General features: G+C 46.5%; 1 protein-coding gene and 1 long non-coding RNA gene across 2 annotated transcripts; both read left to right on the plus strand.

Annotated features, from left to right (window-relative positions):
- Positions 1 to 1336: 1336 nt before the first annotated feature.
- LOC123492895 (C-type lectin domain family 1 member A-like) lies at positions 1337 to 2255 on the plus strand. Its single transcript, XM_045226574.1, has 2 exons — positions 1337 to 1529; positions 2089 to 2255. The coding sequence occupies exons 1-2, from the start codon at positions 1337 to 1339 to the stop codon at positions 2253 to 2255; spliced, it is 360 nt and encodes a 119-aa protein (XP_045082509.1).
- An 11802-nt stretch (positions 2256 to 14057) lies between these two features.
- Positions 14058 to 18594, plus strand: LOC121585575. Its single transcript, XR_006003870.1, has 3 exons — positions 14058 to 14093; positions 17741 to 17821; positions 18227 to 18594. It is a non-coding gene; the product is annotated as an uncharacterized LOC121585575 (long non-coding RNA).
- The last annotated feature ends 956 nt before the right edge of the window (positions 18595 to 19550 follow it).

Here is a 19550-nt window from a genome sequence, read left to right on the forward strand (position 1 = left end):
ATGTTGTACGCCTTGATATTTGCCTATGTTGAGAACAGAGCTGATAAGCGTGCAGAGGGTGCGTGCTGTTGGAAGAATTCAAATCCTGTGGCTGCCGGTCTTAACTGGCTGGTGTTTATCAGTTGCCAAAACAAGACTCTCACACAGCCTACAAATGGGCCCGCTTAAAAGCATAACATAGCACCTAAGCCGCGTCGGTTGAAACAGATATGATTATGGATTATTGAGGATGAGGGGATAAGGGGAATGTTTGGCAACACTGTAGGTGTCAAAGTATAGATACGCTCTGCATTTTTAAACAATAGCAGTTGTTATCTAAGCACGGAGGGCATTTGAATAGAAGTCTTGGGGTTGTACATTGTGTTTTGTTATGGCCTACATACTGATTGCTGACATCTTTATTTTGGGTGCCATGTTGAATTGGTCTGACCAAGACAACACCTACAAACCAGGGCCAGGTTTCCCAAAACCAACTTAAGGCTAAGTTAATCTTAGAACCATAAGATCCTTAAGATGTTTTGGGAAACCGGGCGCTGGAGAACCACAGATATTCTTAACAGAAACGTCACCACAAGCTACATAAAGTTCTTACAAGTTGTCCGAAAACATCAAAATAGAATAAGGGTGTTTGACCATAAAAAAAATGTTTCCTGCCTAACAGGTTTTGCTATCAAATGTACTTTGCATGAAACTAAGGGTGACATACCGTCTCAACGCTCATTTGGGAGGTGGAACTCAGGAGTGCTGGATCTATTCTCTGTCTCCAGAAGTCTCCGACTGCTCTGGGAGAATGGGAGTCATAACACCAGGGGAGAATGGGATGTCTGGACCAGGCCTGCTACATCCTAAAAAGACGGAGGGGGCAACAGAGAGAGGTGATGCCGTTACCATAAAATGATAGCACATTTTATCCAAAGAAAAAAGCTCAGATCAAGTCCAAGTCTGGATTATTGCCTGTTTAATGTCTAAAATACACAATGCTGTATTTTTTTGTGTGAAATATGTCTATAGTGACATTACTGTGTGTGGCTGAACTATTCCCCCTACCCCTCTCAGATTGGTGGTTTACACAGTACAGACAGTTATCACATTACCTGGCCCTGCTCTGTTTTCTACTGACCATGGCCACACTCCTACAGACCTTTTACTGTGAGTTTTATTAGGTCATCATTTTTTATTAAATAGATTCAAGGGTCAGAAATAGGAGTCAACTGATTGACATTGTTATGGAAGGTCAAGACTTGAGGTTTTAACCCTAACTTGACCTTTTAATTATAATTGGCTCTCAATGCTACCTCATCCTCACATTGCACTTTCACTGTTTTGTATCCATGCAATGGGGTCGCGGGGGGGCCATGATGCAGTGGTGCAGATCACCTTGGTCTTCCAATCCCAGTCCACCTTGCAGGAGGTCAGACTCAAAGACCTGACTCAGAAGCTGAACACCCTGAACCACTCCTACCTCCTCCTCTTCCACAAGTACCCAGCACTCAACCAGTACTGTCCCGTCACCAATAGCAACACCAATGGTGAGCACACACATTCATGTTGATCAAACTCTTGCTATGATGCCATTAATTATGAAGAGGTTTGTGTGAGTTTGCATAATCCTGTGAGCTCTGCAAGGCCTAATATAACATGAGTGCTTTTAGCTGGGACATGGAGGATGGCCTATTGGAAAAAATACTCTAATCCAATAATCTGTTCAATATATGGACAGGCAGAGAAAAGATGATGAAGGATCACCAGGATCAACTTAAAATTCCAAAATGGCTGATAATGACAAGATGAGTGAAAATGGGGTACTATCACACTAGGCCTAGGCTCTAGGCCTGGTATCATAATAAGAGCATTGCTTTAGCTATTATCAGATCATATTGTAACACAATATATAATCACCACTTTATGGTTTTAAGAGTATTTTTTATTGATATATTTAGGATATATTTTTATTTATACAGGTGATCCTATAGAGATTGAAAAACCTATTTTACATGGGGGACCTGTTTCACCCCTGTTTCACCCCTGTTTACCTTTACCCCCATAACATTGACTAACCTCTGGCGTAACCTTCCACCTGTTTCACAGAGCGTGTCTGCATGCCATGCCCAGAGGGATGGGAGTCTTTTGGGGAGAGATGCTACCTATACACACATGACAGACGGGACTGGATTTCCAGCCAGTACCACTGTCTGTCTGTAGGGGGCAACCTTGCCATGGTGAAGAGTGAGGAGGAGCAGGTGCGACAGCCATGAACCCCATCACCCAATGATACTGATACACATTAAGGTTTCTTTGGAGGAATGTATTGTAGCCTATTTCTCAATTCTCAAATGTGGATCTCATTTGAATCAAGAGATGATTTAGAACCTGAATCATGACAAATCAAAATCCTCACAAAAACCCAGAGCTTTGGAGGTAAATGGAGAACTGAGATTTACTGAGAATTACCTGGAACTATTGCCAATATATAGGCTGCTCTATCACTCAAAGCTGTGGTATCCCTTTATACAGTAGGCCTAATACAGACACAAACATAATCTAAGGTCAGTCATTCATGTTTAGGCACATTGCATTCACTGTGCAATGGAGTACATTTGACCCCCTCAGTTAAAGTTAATTATAGATTTAGGAGTTCTACGAAAGTGTAGGGCCATGTCTATTTGAGGCATCCATCTGAGTGTTGCATTTTTCTCAGATCTTCCTGTGGAAGAGAGCCAAGGAGTTGAGCCAGGGAGACTCCTACTGGATCGGCTTAAGGAATGGTAACCCAGGCGGGGCCTGGCACTGGATGGACGACTCCCCGGTGGAGAAGGGGTAACTTAGAATCTTAACTTAGTTATGGAAGATTTACCTCTGAGGATAGTCTTGAGCTAAAAAAGGTCCCGTAAATGGATAGAAATATTGTCCAGAAATTACCTGAGTTTGGATCTCAATTCTATCATTTGACGTGGAGTCCTGTATCGAGACTCGAGACTGCATTACGCAAATCACAGTACCATATGAGGATACTTACTGTATGAGGTCTCATTGAAGAGATATTGGCATAGTTAAGCTCATTACGAGATAATATTTATTGCCATACGTCCATTTTATATGATGAAACTATATGTATGATGTATTACTTATGTATTACTCTGCATTGATGGTTATTTCATGAAGTAACCAAATGTATTTAAAGTACATGGTCATTTTGTTTAAAAAAAAGTCAAACTGATGGAGACTGTGTTACCTCTACAGGTTTTGGGACATATTTTGGGATCACGAGCCAGAGAAGGGGGACACCAGGGAGCTGTGTGCCCGGCTGTCACCAGGAGACAGCCACAGGGCCGGTTGGTACGCCACCATGTGCAAGAACAGCCTGAAGAGCATCTGTGAGAGGACCCAGGGCACCCTGCAGTGACATACTGTCTCAGAAGAGGGGAGAAAGGGGAAGGGAGAGGGTAGGGTAGTCACAGAGTGCAGTATGATTACATTAAATACAAATAATAAGTTGCATGGACTCACTCTGTGTGCAATAATACTGTTTAACATGATGTATGAATGACTATATCATCTCTGTACCCTACACACAATTATCTGTAAGGTCCCTCATTCGAGCAATGAATTTCAAACAGATTCAACCACAAGTACCAGACATTGAATATCCCTTTGATCATGGTGAAGTTATTAATTACACTTTGGATGGTGTATCAATACACCCAGTCACTACAAAGATACAGGCATCCTTCCTAACTCAGTTGCCGGAGAGCAAGGAAACTGCTCACGGATTTCACCATGAGGCCAATGGTGACTTTAAACAGTTACAGAGTTTAATGGCTGTGATGGGAGAAAATTGAGGATGGACCAACAACATTGTAGTTACTCAACAATACTAACCTAATTGACAAGAGTGACCAAGGAATCATTCACAATGGAGCCCTGCATTTTACAATTTCACACATTTTACAAAATATAAATATAAAATACAAGAGAATACAAAAATACAAAATTACAGACACTCTCAAGAAAAATAATCACATTCCTCAACAAAGTCCTTGATCAACATTTTGAACTGCCTGAGAGGCACCAATGTGTCTAGTTTAAGGGAACTCTGAAGATTGGTCCATACATGGGGTGCATGGAAACTAAAGGCTGCTTTTCCAATGTCTGTAGCAACACACAGAATTTCAAGAGTTAGCATCCCTGTGATCGGGAATGGTAACATGTAGTTCTATGGGTACATAAAGATGTCAGGTATTGTGTGGGTGTCCGACGTAACGTCAAAGAGACCCAAACTACTTACCGATAGAGCAAGCAGTGGTGAGTGCAAAACCTGTCACCTGTGATAAATCGAAGTGCACTATGGAAACACTGCATTCATGTAAATGACGTCACCATAGTCTACGACAGGAAGAAACATTGATTGCATTCTACTATTTAGTGATAGGTATGACCTATTTCTATAGAAGGGCATTTTTATCCTCAGTTTCTTAAAGTAACTGTCCAGTGATTCCAGATTTCTATGAAATATGACTTATCATTAATTACAATACGAGTTAAATCGTTTTCCTTCCAAAAAATGGTAATTAAGTACAGTACCAGTCAAACATTTGGACACACCTACTCATTCAAGGGTTTTCTTTATTTTTACTATTTTCTACATTTTATAATAGTAGTGAAGACATCAAAACTATGAAATAACACATATGGAATCATGTAGTAACCAAAAAAGTGTTAAACAAATCAAAATATATTTTATATTTGAGATTCTTCAAATAGCCACCCTTTGCCTTTATGACAGTTTTGCACACTCTTGGCATTCTCTCAACCAACTTCACCTGGAATGCTTTTCCAACAGTCTTGAAGGAGTTCCCACCTATGCTGAGCACATCTCAATGGGGTTGAGGTCAGGGGATTGTGGAGGCCAGGTCAACTGATGCAGCACTACATCACTCTCCTTCTTGGTAAAATAGCCCTTACACAGCCTGGAGGTGTGTTGGGTCATTGTCCTGTTGAAAAACAAATGATAGTCCCACTAAGCCCAAACCAGATGGGATGGCGTATCGCTGCAGAATGCTGTGGTAGCCATGCTGGTTATGTCACGATCGTTATTAGATGAGACGGACCAAGGCGCAGCGTGATAAGCGTACATTTTATTTAGTACACAACACACAAACAAAACAACAAAATGAACGATACGTGAAGTCCTGAGGTTACAACAACACAAACCTTTACGGAACAAGATCCCACAAACTAACTGGTGCCAACAGGCTGCCTAAGTATGGACCCCAATCAGAGACAACGAGCTACAGCTGCCTCTGATTGGGAACCACCCTGGCCAACATAGAACTAAACGATCTAGAACAAAAAACATAGAAAACTAAACATAGAAAATCCACACCCTGGCTCAACATTTAAGAGTCCCCAGAGCCAGGGCGTGACAGTACCCCCCCCAAAGGCGCGGACTGCGACGGCGCCACACAAACACAAGAGGGTAGGGGCCGGGTGGGCATTCCGCCTCGGAGGCGGATCCGGCTCCGGGCGTGACCACCACCTTTTCTCCACCTCCCCGTTGCGCCCCTGGTCTGATCTGGCCCCGCTGACTGGAGCTGGACCCGACGACGGTGGACCAGACCTTACCGGCTCCGGACTGGAGCCGCTGGCCGGAGCTGGACTGGACACCGGTGGAGCGGATTGCTCTGGCTCCGGAGTGGATCCGCTGACTGGAGTTGGACCGGACCCCGGTGGTGCGGATTGCTCTGACTCCGGAGTGGAGCAGCTGACCGGTGCCGGACCAGGCACCGGTGGAACAGGCACGGGCCGTGCCGGACTGGACACACGCACCACTGGCTTGGTGCGGGGAGCAGGAACGGGCCGGACCGGGCTGACGACGCGCACCACTGGCTAGGTGCGGGGAGCAGATTATCCACAAATTATCTTTTAAGAAGGCACACCTGTTAATTTAAATGCATTACCTCATGAAGCTGGTTGAGAGAATGCCAAGAGTGTGCAAAGCTGTCATAAAGGCAAAGGGTGGCTATTTGACGAATCTCAAATATAAAATATATTTTGATTTGTTTAACACTTTTTTGGTTACTACATGATTCCATATGTGTTATTTCATAGTTTTGATGTCTTCATTATTATTCTACAATGTAAAAAATTGTAAAAAATTACGAAAAACCCTTGAATTAGTAGGTGTGTCCAAACTTCTGACTCGTAGTGTATGTTAACAATCAGCTTTTCTATGTTGGAATGGTGTGGGCATACACCAACAACAGAATGGTGTGGACATATAACGGTTATTAAAAATATTCAGTAGACTGCTGATTGGCCATTGACATCACCCTCTGAGGAAATAGCAAGCATTTTTTAAACGTCTATTTGAGATACAAGTTTGAGGTGGGGTCAACAATATTTTTGGGTATGGGTTAAAAGGGAGATTTTCACTGGTCAGTTACTTTAGCTAACTTATCAATATGCTTTTTAAAAGACAGCTTATGGTCTATCCAGATGCCCAGTATTTGTAAGCAAGAACACAATCAATGTGGGCATCATCCAAAGTACTTAATCTTAAATCAATAGCATCATTTTTATGAGCTCCTGAAAATGACATATACTTAATTTGACATGCATAATGGATGATCAGTCCTTGCATCCATTGCTCTGCCTATCAATTTGAAAGTGCTAACATTTCTCCAGCCCCATCCCTTATCCGTTTACAAAAACAGTGGAGGGGTGTAGCTTTGTTATTGTTTAAAACGCAAATTGCCCCTTTAACTTCTTAAACCACAAAGCTCAAATCTGCTCAAACAATCCTAAAACAAAGCAGCTATTATCATAAGCTTTTCAGATACAATATACACCCACATATACACCCACCCATCCATCCACCCTGACCGTTTTTGCCTTAAGTAACCATTTTTCCTATGTACATATCATACTCAATTGAGTGGCCTGGATTTACTATGTTACGTCTAGTCTATGAAACCAAGCTGCAACTGAGATTCCCTAAAAACACTCCACTTCTATACATCTATGACCAGAAGTGACTTTTTTCGTAGCAGGTTAAGATGATTTATGCAGCAGGTTAGGAGGAGTAACGTTTCAAGTTTCAAGTTTTATTAGCATGGTTAGGAGAATTAGGTTAAGGTTAGGGTTAGAGAAAATGCTCTCTAACTTGCTACGAAAAGTAATATCCGTTGGGACTTTTCAGGGAGTCCCAGCTTTTTCTGTTTCAATGGAAGTCAATGAACTAAAGCTTACTGTATGCTTCCCAGTCGAAAAAAAGTTTGTGCATTTATTATGATCACATTTATTTAAGTATGTGTTCTTTTTGGTGTTCGGCGGGTTTTTGGGGGCGATTCCAGCACACCATTTTTTATTCTTGAGACTAGTTGAAGTTCGGTACCCGAAGTCTACGCCCCTTCGTCGGTGATTGGTCAACAGTAGGGATTATTCAATGAAGTGTTTGTTGTCGTTCAACAACAGACGACTAGTTTTCATGCAATTTTTTTCACTAGAGAAATACTGCACCAAATTTAGTTAGATGTAAAATTGCGTGACTAACACGCATCGCGTGCGTTGCAAAATAAATGTACACATACATGTTATTCAATCATTGCACCCACAATGCTCGCGCGCGTCAACGAGCGTCTGCGTGGCCAGGCGCTAAAATACAACTCGGTTCTACTAGTGACGCTCAACGCGCTGCAAGTCCTGCCTCTCCCATCTCCTCATTGATTTTTAGGAGCATCTACCCACGTGTGTGATTGAAAGACGAACTGAGGTCTACGCTCTTGTCCAATTGGTTGTGGTAATGTACCATAAAGTTGGTTGCCAACCGCCATATAAAGTCCAAAGAAGAAGAAGAAGAAGAAGCCTGAAGGAGGAGACTACTAGAAAACAAACTTTTACCGTTTTATCTGTGGATTCATTATCGGAGTAGAGGACCTTGTGCATTCTGGTGTGGGGGGACAAAATAAACTTGTGAATGCGGATGCACGCGTGCGGTCTGGGTACCATGTAACATCTCCTCAGCAAAAATGTCAAAATAATTAAGAACTACTCGGCAAAAACATCACAATAATGAAGACCTCATTGGCAAAAACGTCAAAATTCATTACAGATTTCTTGAGTTATCTTAAATTAATTTGAGCTGTGTTCGAATACCCATACTAACACACTTAATGAGTGTGTGTATATACTACTAGTTCATTTTAGTACACTGTAAACAAATGGTATCCTTTCAGTTGAGTGTACTAGCACCTCACCTGTTTACCGGAAGTTGATACTGTGATGACCTGACTAGATCATAAAAGAACAACTGTCCAGACAGAGGATTGAGTTTACGAATGGACGGTTTATTAAACCAACTTTACACAGGCTACTGTTTGGCCGTAGCCCACGCCAAATAAATGAAAGATAACCCACAAGCCAATCGTGACCTTCTCTTGTGAAGCCCAGACGTAAAAGAGAGAGAGAACAAAGGCTAAACCTGGTCTTAACTTCCAATGCTCCATCCCCCTGCCCAACCCCCCTCCACGCCACTCCGCCAACCGCCAGGATGCCCGGCATCAGAACATTCCAGGCATTCCCGTGATTGGCAGATAGCAGGTTGATTGACATGTCGGACACCGCGAACACTGGGTACTGGTAGGTACAACACAACCATCTACTAGCCTAACACATAACACATAGCTGTCTGTGCGGGTCGCTACACAGCCCCCCCACCACAAAGTCCCTCGTCCCCGAGGGAACAAACAAAGTCTCTGAAGCGACCCGGAGGTCTCCTTTGCCTGCGTGGCTGTGATGGCCGCAGAGTGCCCCTCTGGGAACCAGGGGATGAAGGCAAGGACATGGGGGACAAGGAAGCGGGAACGGGTAATACAGTCCGTGGCTCTGGGGAACCACGCGGTGACACAGGGGGAGTGGGCTGTCTGGAGCCTTGTCTGCGGCACCTGGGGGTGGGTGCCTGGAGAATGTCATTGCCAGAGAGGGGAATTGTGGGGGTTCCTGGGGTTTGGGGAGAAGAGACCCCTCTATATGGGGCTAACCTGTCCCGGTGCAGTGTCACCTTTCTCCCCCTGGGAGGAAGCTGCACCCGGTAAACAACCTCCCCTACCCTCTCCAGGACATTGCAGGGTCCCACCCAGTGACTGTCCAACTTGGGGCATCTGCCTTTTTTCCTTAGCGGGATGTAGACCCAGACCAGCTCCCCAGCCACAAAGTGCCTTCCCCGGGTGTGCACGTCATAGTTCCTCTTCTGCCTCACACCTGCATTCAGCAGCTGCTCTCTGGCGAAGGTGTGGGCTGTCTCCAGGCGGTCCTGGAGTCTCCGGGCATACTCCGGCCCCGGGGGAAACATGAGGGCTATCCAGGGGGGCCGACCAAACGCCATCTCCGCAGGGGTACGGATCTCTCTCCCCAGCATGAGGAGGGCAGGCGTGCAGGAGTCTTGGACAGCGGAGCGGCATGCCATGAGGACCATAGGCAGGTGCTTGTCCCAGTCATGCTGGTGTTTGGAAGAGACGATGGCCAGCTGCTGTCCAAGCGTTTTGTTGAAGCGCTCCACAAGGCCATCACTTTGAGGATGGAGAGGAGTAGTGCGGGTCTTGTGCATACCCAGCCTCTCACACATGGTGGCGAACACATCGGGACTCAAAGTTTCTGCCTTGGTCGCTGTGGATGGACTCTGCAGCTCCAAACCTGCTGGAACATCCCCGCTGTCAGGTGCGTCGACGATGGTCTCTGCCTCCTGGTCAGGCAGAGCATAGGCCTCGGGCCATTTTGTGAAATAGTCCATGGCCGTGAGCACCCAGCGGTTTCCACTGTCTGTGGTGGGGAACGGCCCAACTACATCCACTCCCACGCTCTCCATGGGAGCCCCCACTGGGAACTGTTGGAGCTGAGCATGAGAGCGGCCTGGGGGGCCCTTTCTCGCTGTGCAGTTGTCACAGCGGCGGCAAAAGTCTTCCACATCCCTCTTGTGCTGCCCCCAGTAAAAGCCCTGACGGAGGCGGCGCAGTGTTTTGTGACCCCAAAGTGTCCAGTCCCCACCCCCCCATGAGTACTCTGGAGCACAGCCTCCCGCAATGCTTTTGGGACCACCACCTGCCACCTCTCCTCCCCCGTAGCTGACTCCTTCCATGCCCGCTGTAACACGCCATCAGCCAGCCGCAGTCGCTCAAACTTTGACTACAACCCTTTGGTCGCGAGTGAGAGCGCTGTCACCTCTTCCCATGTTGGCCTCACCTGCGCCTCTACCCACTGTAGCACTGGCTGTAGGTCTGTGTCCCGTCCCTGCTGCTGCCCCCATTCAGCCACGTCGACAGTCTGCAGCTCACAGCAGACAGGCCCGCTCGCCCGACACACTGTGGCACAGACCCCCTCCTCTGCACACAGCTCTCTCTCCCGTCCCTCTCTCCGTTCACAGTGGCGGCAGCCGTCTGCAGTACAGGGCCGACGGGACATGGCGTCGGCGTTGGAGTGGCGTGCCCCTGCCCTGTGCACCACCGTGAAGTCATACGGCTGAAGCTCCTCCAACCAGCGTGCCACCTGCCCCTCTGGCTCTCTGAAAGACATGAGCCACTGGAGAGCAGAGTGGTCAGTCCTTACAGTAAAGGGCAGACCACCCAGGTAGTACTTGAAGTGTTTGACGGAAGCCACAACAGCCAAGAGCTCCCGCCCGGGTGACACAGTAGCGGCACTCATGTTTGTCAAATGTTTTGCTGAAGTACGCCACCGCTTTCTCCCCCTCTGGCCCCACCTGGGCCAGCACCCAACCCATGCCCACATTGCTCGCGTCTGTGTCCAGGATAAAGGGCAATGTGAGGTCAGGGGGCGAGCACGGGGCCTCGATCAGTGCACGTTTGAGGGTGTTGAACGCCTCCTCACACTCCACTGTCCAAGTGAAAGCCTTGTCCTTCGGCAGCAGGCGGTTCAGTGGAGCAGCAACGCTTGAGAAGCCCCCGTACAAACCTCCTGTAGTACGAGGCCAGGCCCAGGAAGCTCTTCAGCTGACGCTGGTCGGTGGGGGTGTGCCAGTCTCTGACAGCCGCTACCTTGTCCTCCATGGTGCTGATCCCCTCCTTCCCCACTCGGTGGCCCAAGAAGGACACCTCTCTCCTCATGAAGTGGCACTTCTCGGGGTGGAGCTTCAGACCTGCGGCAGCCACCCTCTCCAGCACACACCGTAGCGCCCCCAGGGCTGACTGGAAGGAGCTGCCATGGGCCAGGATGTCATCGAGGTATACCAGACACTGCTGTCGGGGATGCCATCCAGCACCCTGTCCATCAAACGCTCAAAAGTAGCTGGAGCGTTGCACAGGCCAAAGCACAGGACCTTGAACTGCCAGTGTCCTCTGTTAGTGGAGAACGCAGTTTTGGCTCTGGCCTCTGGGGAGAGGGGCACCTGCCAGTAGCCACTGCGGAGGTCTAGTGAGGAGAACCAGGAGGACCCCCCTAACCAGGTCCAGCGACTCATCGATACGTGGTATGGGGTATGAGTCCTTCCTGGTTACCTCATTCAGCCGCCTGTAGTCCGCACAGAACCTCAGCTTGCCCCCCTTCTTCGGAACCATGACGACTGGCGCCGCCCAGGGGCTGTCTGAGGGCTCAATGAAGTCTGCCCGCTGCATCTCCAACACAGCCTTGTCTGCCGCCTCCTGGCGTGCCAGCGGGATACGGCGGGGACGCATCTTGATAGGTCGAGCATCACCTGTGTCGATCTCATGCTGCACCAGATGAGTCTGACCCACCTCTTCCTCACTCAGCGCAAAGCTGTCTCTGAATTCAAACAGCAACTGCCTCAACCGTTCCTGCTGCTCGGGGTCAAGTCCAACACAGTTCCCCCATATCTCCCTCACTGCAGACAGTGTCCTCTCCCCTCCCATCTGGGGTAGCTGGGCTGGGGGGGCGCGGCCCGGGCTCACAGAGGACTGTGTCGTGGAGGTAGCTGGGGGAATGTAACGCAACGCCTTAGGTGACAGGGGGCTGGGGAAAAGTCACACCCAGATTGTGGGGGGAGGAGGGGCAGCCATGAGTCTCTGCTGCTTTAACTGTTGGAGTAAAGGGTTTGTTGGGTTAAGTGAATGTGACATTAGGGGCCATGGTGACCTCCGGCCCTCCCTGGAAGCTCAGTGTGCCCCTATTTAGGTCTAACTGGCAGCCTGTGCTCCTAAGAAAGTCCAACCCCAGGATACAAGGGTCCTGCACAGCCGCCACCCACACAGGATGACGCACAGTCCTGCCCCCTACTGTCAGAGTCATTATTCCCTTCCCTTTCATGGGTGCCAGCTCACCTGTGACTGTGCGGAGCTGCACAGTTGTAGGCTCACACTGAGTCCAACCTGGCACAATATCTGGCCTCACCAGGGTTACTGTGGACCCAGTGTCCACCAGGGCGGAGCAGGGCACACCCTCCACAGTGACAGGGACATGACAAAAGTCCCCAACACAGGTCCGGCCCACCACAACAACAGGCTCCATCCGCTTGCCCTCGTCTGCTTCTGGGGGAAGTGGAGCCTTGCTTCCCCGTCTGTGCCGGTGGGCTCCTCCTGAAGAAGATGGTGGTTGGGATAGAAAGCCAGGGGTCCGCACTACCCGGTCTATGCGGACCCCGAGCCGTTTCCCTGAGCTCTGGGGGACATGGGGCAATCTCGGCGCAGATGGCCTGGCTGGCCACAACCCCAGCAGAACCTGGGACCAGGGCGTGTGTTTCGTGCCACCTGTAGCGACACAGCACGAATGAGTTCTGTCATTTCACCACCCATGCAGGCTTTTCCGGCTCCGGGCTGCTCTGCCCCCCAGCTCGCACAGAGGGTCTGTCTCCCTGCACCCCCACCAAAGCCCCAGCTGAAGCCCCAGCCCACACCAGCTCCCTCTCCAAAGCCATCTCCAAGGCTACCTGCAATGACTCAGGATGAGCCAGCTGGGTCTGTATGCGCAGCTCCGTAGGAGAGAGCGCCTGTATGAACTGGTCCCGTGCTAGCTCGCTCTGCACGGAGGGGGGCATGTGAGCATATGCCCGCCGAGAGAGGCTCTCAATGTCATTAGCTAGCACCCGTAGAGGCTCTCCAGGCTGCCTGCGTCTATTACTCAGTTCGGAGCGCAGTAGCCCAGGCTGTACACACTGTCCATAGCGCCTCCTCAGTGCTCCCACTAAAGCACCATAATCACGTCTGTCCTCGGGGCTAATCAATATCAAACAGGCCAGAGCTTCATCCGTGAGGCATAAAGCCAACTGCAGTGCCCTATCTTCATCCGACCACCCCCTAAAATGAGCTAACAGTTCAAACTGAGCATGAAAAGCTTCCCAATCCGCCTTACCGGAATACTTCGGGGTCTTAACGGATACGGACGCAGCCGGGAACTGGGCGCCGCCATGTTTGTTTACATCCTGAGCCCCAGATTCCTCGTCCCGCCGCGTCGACGTCACCCCCCTCGGTCCGCCCACCAGAATCCGCGCGAAACACAGTCGACGAAGCACTCATGCCCGCTTCAGCCGCCATCACTCTAACGTCCTCCCTCAAGCGGCCTCTGGGCTCCGATGCCCTGGCGATCTCCTCAGCCAGAACCCCCGACGTCCATGCACACGCACCTCCTTGGCCATAATCGTCCCCTACCTCCACCTTCACTTTCGGATTCCCTCGAAGCATCTTCAACCCCCGTTCTCACCTACGGTAGCTAGCCACAGAAGTCAGCTAGCTAGCTGGCTAACTTTTATCAACGTTTTTACTTCTGACACCAATGTGATGACCTGACTAGATCATAAAAGAACAACTGTCCAGACAGAGGATTGAGTTTACGAATGGACGGTTTATTAAACCAACTTTACACAGGCTACTGTTTGGCCGTAGCCCACGCCAAATAAATGAAAGATAACCCACAAGCCAATCGTGACCTTCTCTTGTGAAGCCCAGACGTAAAAGAGAGAGAGAACAAAGGCTAAACCTGGTCTTAACTTCCAATGCTCCATCCCCCTGCCCAACCCCCCTCCACGCCACTCCGCCAACCGCCAGGATGCCCGGCATCAGAACATTCCAGGCATTCCCGTGATTGGCAGATAGCAGGTTGATTGACATGTCGGACACCGCGAACACTGGGTACTGGTAGGTACAACACAACCATCTACTAGCCTAACACATAACACACAGCTGTCTGTGCGGGTCGCTACAATACTATACAACTTCTTGCTAGCTTGTTAGTCATTTGTTAGCTATGCATTACATTTTAGTCATTTAGCAGACGCTCTTATCCAGAGCAACTTACATGAGCAATTAGGGTTAAGTGCCTTGCTCAAGGGCACATCGACATATTTTTCACCTGGTTGGCTCGGGGATTAGAACCAGCGACCTTTCAGTTATTGGCACAACGCTCTTAACCACTAAGCTACCTGCCGCCCCATCTTAGGACTTCATTAACAATGTCCATTGAGAACACACAACTATACCACTTAGCTAAGCTAAGAATGACGTGAATAATCAAGTCAATAAATGTTGGGTAGTTACTTAGATTTCATATACTGGCAAGTTCGATGTATTAGTAGCCAACTAACGTTAGGTAGCTAGCTAGCTAACATACAGGTACATACAAGCAACTGCTGTAATGATATCCTATGTGGTTCGTAAGGCTAGCGTAGCTAACAAATTGTCAGCCAACATATGTCATTAATAGTTAAAGCAATGAATTTGTATCCGCTCGTCGGATTTCGACTGCATATTTTCCACCATTTTCTTCAAATCTGAAAATGTTATGAAGCCACACCCATTTTCTGAAGACTTGCATTATGGGCCCTAAAAGCACGGAAATAGTGTCCACTGCTTGTATACTTCGTATTTTGGCGAATGTAGTGTGACATCCGGGAACTTTTGGCATACTAACTATATCCATACTATGACCAATAAGCATACTACATACTCAATTTACATCACAAATAGTACAGGTTAGTGCAGTTAGTATGAGTATTCGAACACAGCTTCAGACTATTTTGAGGAAGTGTACTGGCTTACGGTGTCTCATGAGGGACAAACAGTGATATTGCCACTTTTTTTTCAAATTTTTCAAGCAAAGGTATATTAAGGGAGTATGCGAGCAAAGACGTTCACTTCTCCTAGCCGAGTTCTGTCAAACCTATGTATGAGGACGCCTTTAATAGACCAGACCCAGCTGCTATTGCATTGGTGTCTATAGTGCCCCACAGTGGAGGTGTCATAATACCCATGAAACCTAGTGGTCAAACAGGGAAATTGTTCCAATCGTTTTTCCACCATTCATTTTTCCCATAGGGGATTTTAGAAACACTTAAAATAAGGGCTGTGTTTCGTGTAAGCTTACCCTGGCGTGACGTTTTGATAACCATGTAAATCTCTCTCGGGCAAGGTGACTTTTATCAATATAGTCGGCTCTATTTACTCTCAGATTCGAAAATGCTAATTAGCATCAAAGTAGACATGCAAAACTACAAATCCCTGCAAGCTCCTGCACGTCATCTCTAGCTGACACCTTTGCTAACAGGTATTGTTCCAATTTAAAACTTGCACAAGACAGTTCACAGAATTGTCAATTTAAATAAATGTTGCCAATTTATTCATTACTACATTTACAGTTGAAGTCGGAAGTTTATGTACACTTAGGTTGGAGTCATTAAAACTCGTTTTTCAACCACTCCACAAATGTCTTGTTAACAAACTATAGTTTTGGCAAGTCGGTTAGGACATCTACTTTGTGCATGACACAAGTAATTTTTCCAACAATTGTTTACAGACAGATTATTTCACTTATAAATCACTGTAACACAATTCCAGTGGGTCAGAAGTTTACATACTCTAAGTTGACTGTGCCTTTAAACAGCTCGGAAAATTCCAGAAAATGATGTCATGGCTTTAGAAGCTTCTGATAGGCTAATTGGCATAATTTGAGTCAATTGGAGGTGCACCTGTGGATGTATTTCAAGGCCTACCTTCAAATTCCTCTTTGCTTGACATGATGGGAAAATCAAAAGAAATCTGCCAAGACCTCAGAAAAAAAATTGTAGACCTCCACAAGTCTGGTTCATCCTTGGGAGCAATTTCAAAATGCCTGAAGGTACCACGTTCATCTGTTCAAACAATAGTACGCAAGTATAAACACCATGGGACCACGCAGCCGTCATACTGCTCAGGAAGGAGATGCGTTCTGTCTCCTAGAGATGAACATACTTTGATGCGAAAAGTGCAAATCAATCACAGAACAACAGCAAAGGACCTTGTGAAGATGCTGGAGGAAACAGGTACAAAAGTATCTAAATCCACAGTAAAACAAGTCCTATATCGACATAACCTGAAAGGCCGCTCAGCAAGGAAGAAGCCACTGCTCCAAAACCACCATAAAAAAGCCAGACTATGGTTTGCAACTGCACGCTTGCAAGCCAAAGAACACCATCCCAACCGTGAAGCACGGGGGTGGCAGTATAATGCCGTGGGGGTGCTTTGCTGGAAACTTCTGACCCACTGGGAATGTGATGAAAGAAATAAAAGCTGAAATAAATCATTCTCTCTACTATTATTCTGACATTTCACATTCTTAAAATAAAGTGGTGATCCTAACTGACCTAAAACAGGGGATTTTTACTAGGATTAAATGTCAGGAATTGTGAAAAACTGAGTTTTAAATGTATTTGGCTAAGGTGTATGAAAACTTCCGACTTCAACTGTACCTAACATTGGATAGTTAATCTTCGATTAACTACCTAATGCCTCGATTCGGTAGTCTTGTCTAGATCGTCATGACATTTGTAGTTCTTTATGATGGCCACATTAGCAGATAATTAGCATTTCATTTTGGGGGGGGTAAATACAGGCGAATATATTGATAAGTCACCTTATCCTAGAGAGATTTACATGGTTATCAAAACGTCTACATGAAACACAGCCCTTATTTTAATTGTTTCTACATTTTAGCAGACACTCTTATCCAGAGCGACTTACAGTTAGTGAGTGCATACATTTTCATACTGGCCCCCCGAGGGAAACGAACCCACAACCCTGGCGTTGCAAGCGCCATGCTCTACCAACTGAGCTACAGACGGTCTTATCCCGAGCGACTTACAGTTAGTGAGTGCATACATTTTTCATACTGCAGGCAGACAGGCTGTTCGCCGCCTCCTCCTCCCTTTTCTGCGCTCCTATTACATATCTCCAGCACAGAGAGAGGCCAGTGAGGAGAGAGGGGCCAAGAGGAGAGAGGGGCCAAGAGGATAGGTGACAGTTCAATTGTTTCACTTGCTCCAATGGTTTTTGCTGCATTGATACTGGTAATTGTGTGAATGCCTAGTTAGGCTAATCCTAACTCTAGGCCTAACCCAAATGCTGAATGGGCACCTGCTATTGAGTATTTTTTTCTCTCCTTTGTGATTCACATTTTGGATTTATTTGGGCCATTATTAATACACATATTAATTTGCAGTGTGCACAGTATAAGGCCTCATCTATCCATCTGTATTATGTAGCCTAGTACAATGTGAGCACCTTTTTAATTGACAACAGACATTTACAACTGTCACTGACCATAATGAGCACTCATCTACTCAGATTGCTATTGACTACTGTTGTTGCCCTACTTATTTGAATACTTGAAGTATCCTTGTGTATTAAGTGCAAATTACTGGCACTGTAAAAGCTAAATTAATGAAAATATCCCCTTGATCCATTCATATACATTTTGTTATTCAGCACTAACATGTCCCTTCCTCCGTCCATACTTCCACATATGTAACAAGGCTCTGTCAGACAAAGGCCAGGACATTGCACCCTGTGAGTGGTACCAGAGAGTCTACAAGAGCCTGTTCCCCTTGAGCTGGGTATGTGTCACTCGTTCACTCATTCTCTCTGCACCATACTGCCCTACAGTTCACTTTGAACACACTAATGTATATTAGCTTTCAAACATGTACCCACTGAAGAGACTTCTATTCAAATCAGTGGTACCAGTCATCAGTTATAAGAAACGTGCTTGTTAATGCAAGGTTAAAGGTGATGTGACTGGTCACAAATTTCAAGATAAACTCTCCCCTCTTCCCTTCTCAATTGTCATCTTTTATCTGTCATTGTGTTATCTACCACAGGACATTTACTGAGTTTCTCTCTCTCTCTCTCTCTCTCTCTCTCTCTCTCTCTCTCTCTCTCTCTCTCTCTCTCTCTCTCTCTCTCTCTCTCTCTCTCTCTCTCTCTCTCTCTCTCTCTCTCTCTCTCTCTCTCTCTCTCAGGTGGCAAAATGGGATGATCAGATTGAAGCTGGAAGTTTCCCCGGGAAAATCTAAATGGACACATTCATGACCTCTTCCAATGTCTCTGCCAAGCATTTGGATGTTTCTGTAGAAATGACTAATATTTAATGTTATGATGATATTTGGTAATGTTGACTTTGGTGGTTTAGTGTTGGACAGTCCCATTAAATTAATCCACGAGACCGGATAGGTCGATATATTAAAAAGGTACAAGAGAAATTTGTAAAATAGTTGCTGACATTCACAAAAGAGCTAAGACTGGTAACAGAAATATAGTTCTCATTTGATATATTTCATGAATATATATATACACACTACCAGTCAAAAGTTTGGTCACACCTACTCATTCAAGGGGTTTTCTTAATTTTTTACTATCCTCTACATTGTAGAATAATAGAGAAGACATCAAAACTATGAAATAACAAATATGGAATCATGTAGTAACCAAAAACGTGTTAAACAAATCAAAATATATTTTATTTTTGAGATTCTTCAAATAGCCACCCTTTGCCTTGACAGCTTTGCACACTCTTTGCATTCTATCAACCAGCTTAATGAGGTAGTCACCTGGAATGCATTTAAATTAACAGGTGTGCCTTCTTAAAAGTTAATTTGTGGAATTTCTTTCCTCCTTAATGTGTTTGAGCCAATCAGTTGGCTAGGTAGGTGGGGTGGGGTGGAGGGGGGGTATACAGAAGATAGCCCTATTTGGTAAAAGACCAAGTCCATATTATGGCACGAACAGCTCAAATAAGCAAAGAGAAAAGACAGTCTATCATTACTTTAAGACATGAAGGTCAGTCAATACGGAAAATGTCAAGAACTTTGAACGTTTCTTCAAGTGCAGTCGCAAAAACCATCAAGCACTATGATAAAACTGGCTCTCATGAGGACCGCCACAGGAATGGAAGACCCAGAGTTACCTCTTCTGCAGAGGATAAGTTAATTAGAGTTACCAGCCTCAGAAATTGCAGCCCACATAAATGCTTCACAGAGTTCAAGTCACAGACACATCTCAACATCAACTGTTCACAGGGGACTGTGTGAATCAGGCCTTCAAGGTCGAATTGCTGCAAAGAAACCACTACTAAAGGACACCAGTAAGAAGAAGAGACCTGCTTGGGCCAAGAAACACGAGCAATGGACATTAGACCAGTGGAAATTTGTCCTTTGGTTTGGAGTCCAAATTTGAGATTTTTGGTTCCAACCGCCGTGTCTTTGTGAGACGTGGTGTGGGTGAGCGGATAATCTCTGAATGTGTATTTCCCACCGTAAAGCATCAAAGAGGAGGTGTGGGGGTGCT

Source organism: Coregonus clupeaformis, chromosome 17 (assembly GCF_020615455.1).
Source record: "Coregonus clupeaformis isolate EN_2021a chromosome 17, ASM2061545v1, whole genome shotgun sequence".
NCBI lineage: Eukaryota > Metazoa > Chordata > Actinopteri > Salmoniformes > Salmonidae > Coregonus > Coregonus clupeaformis.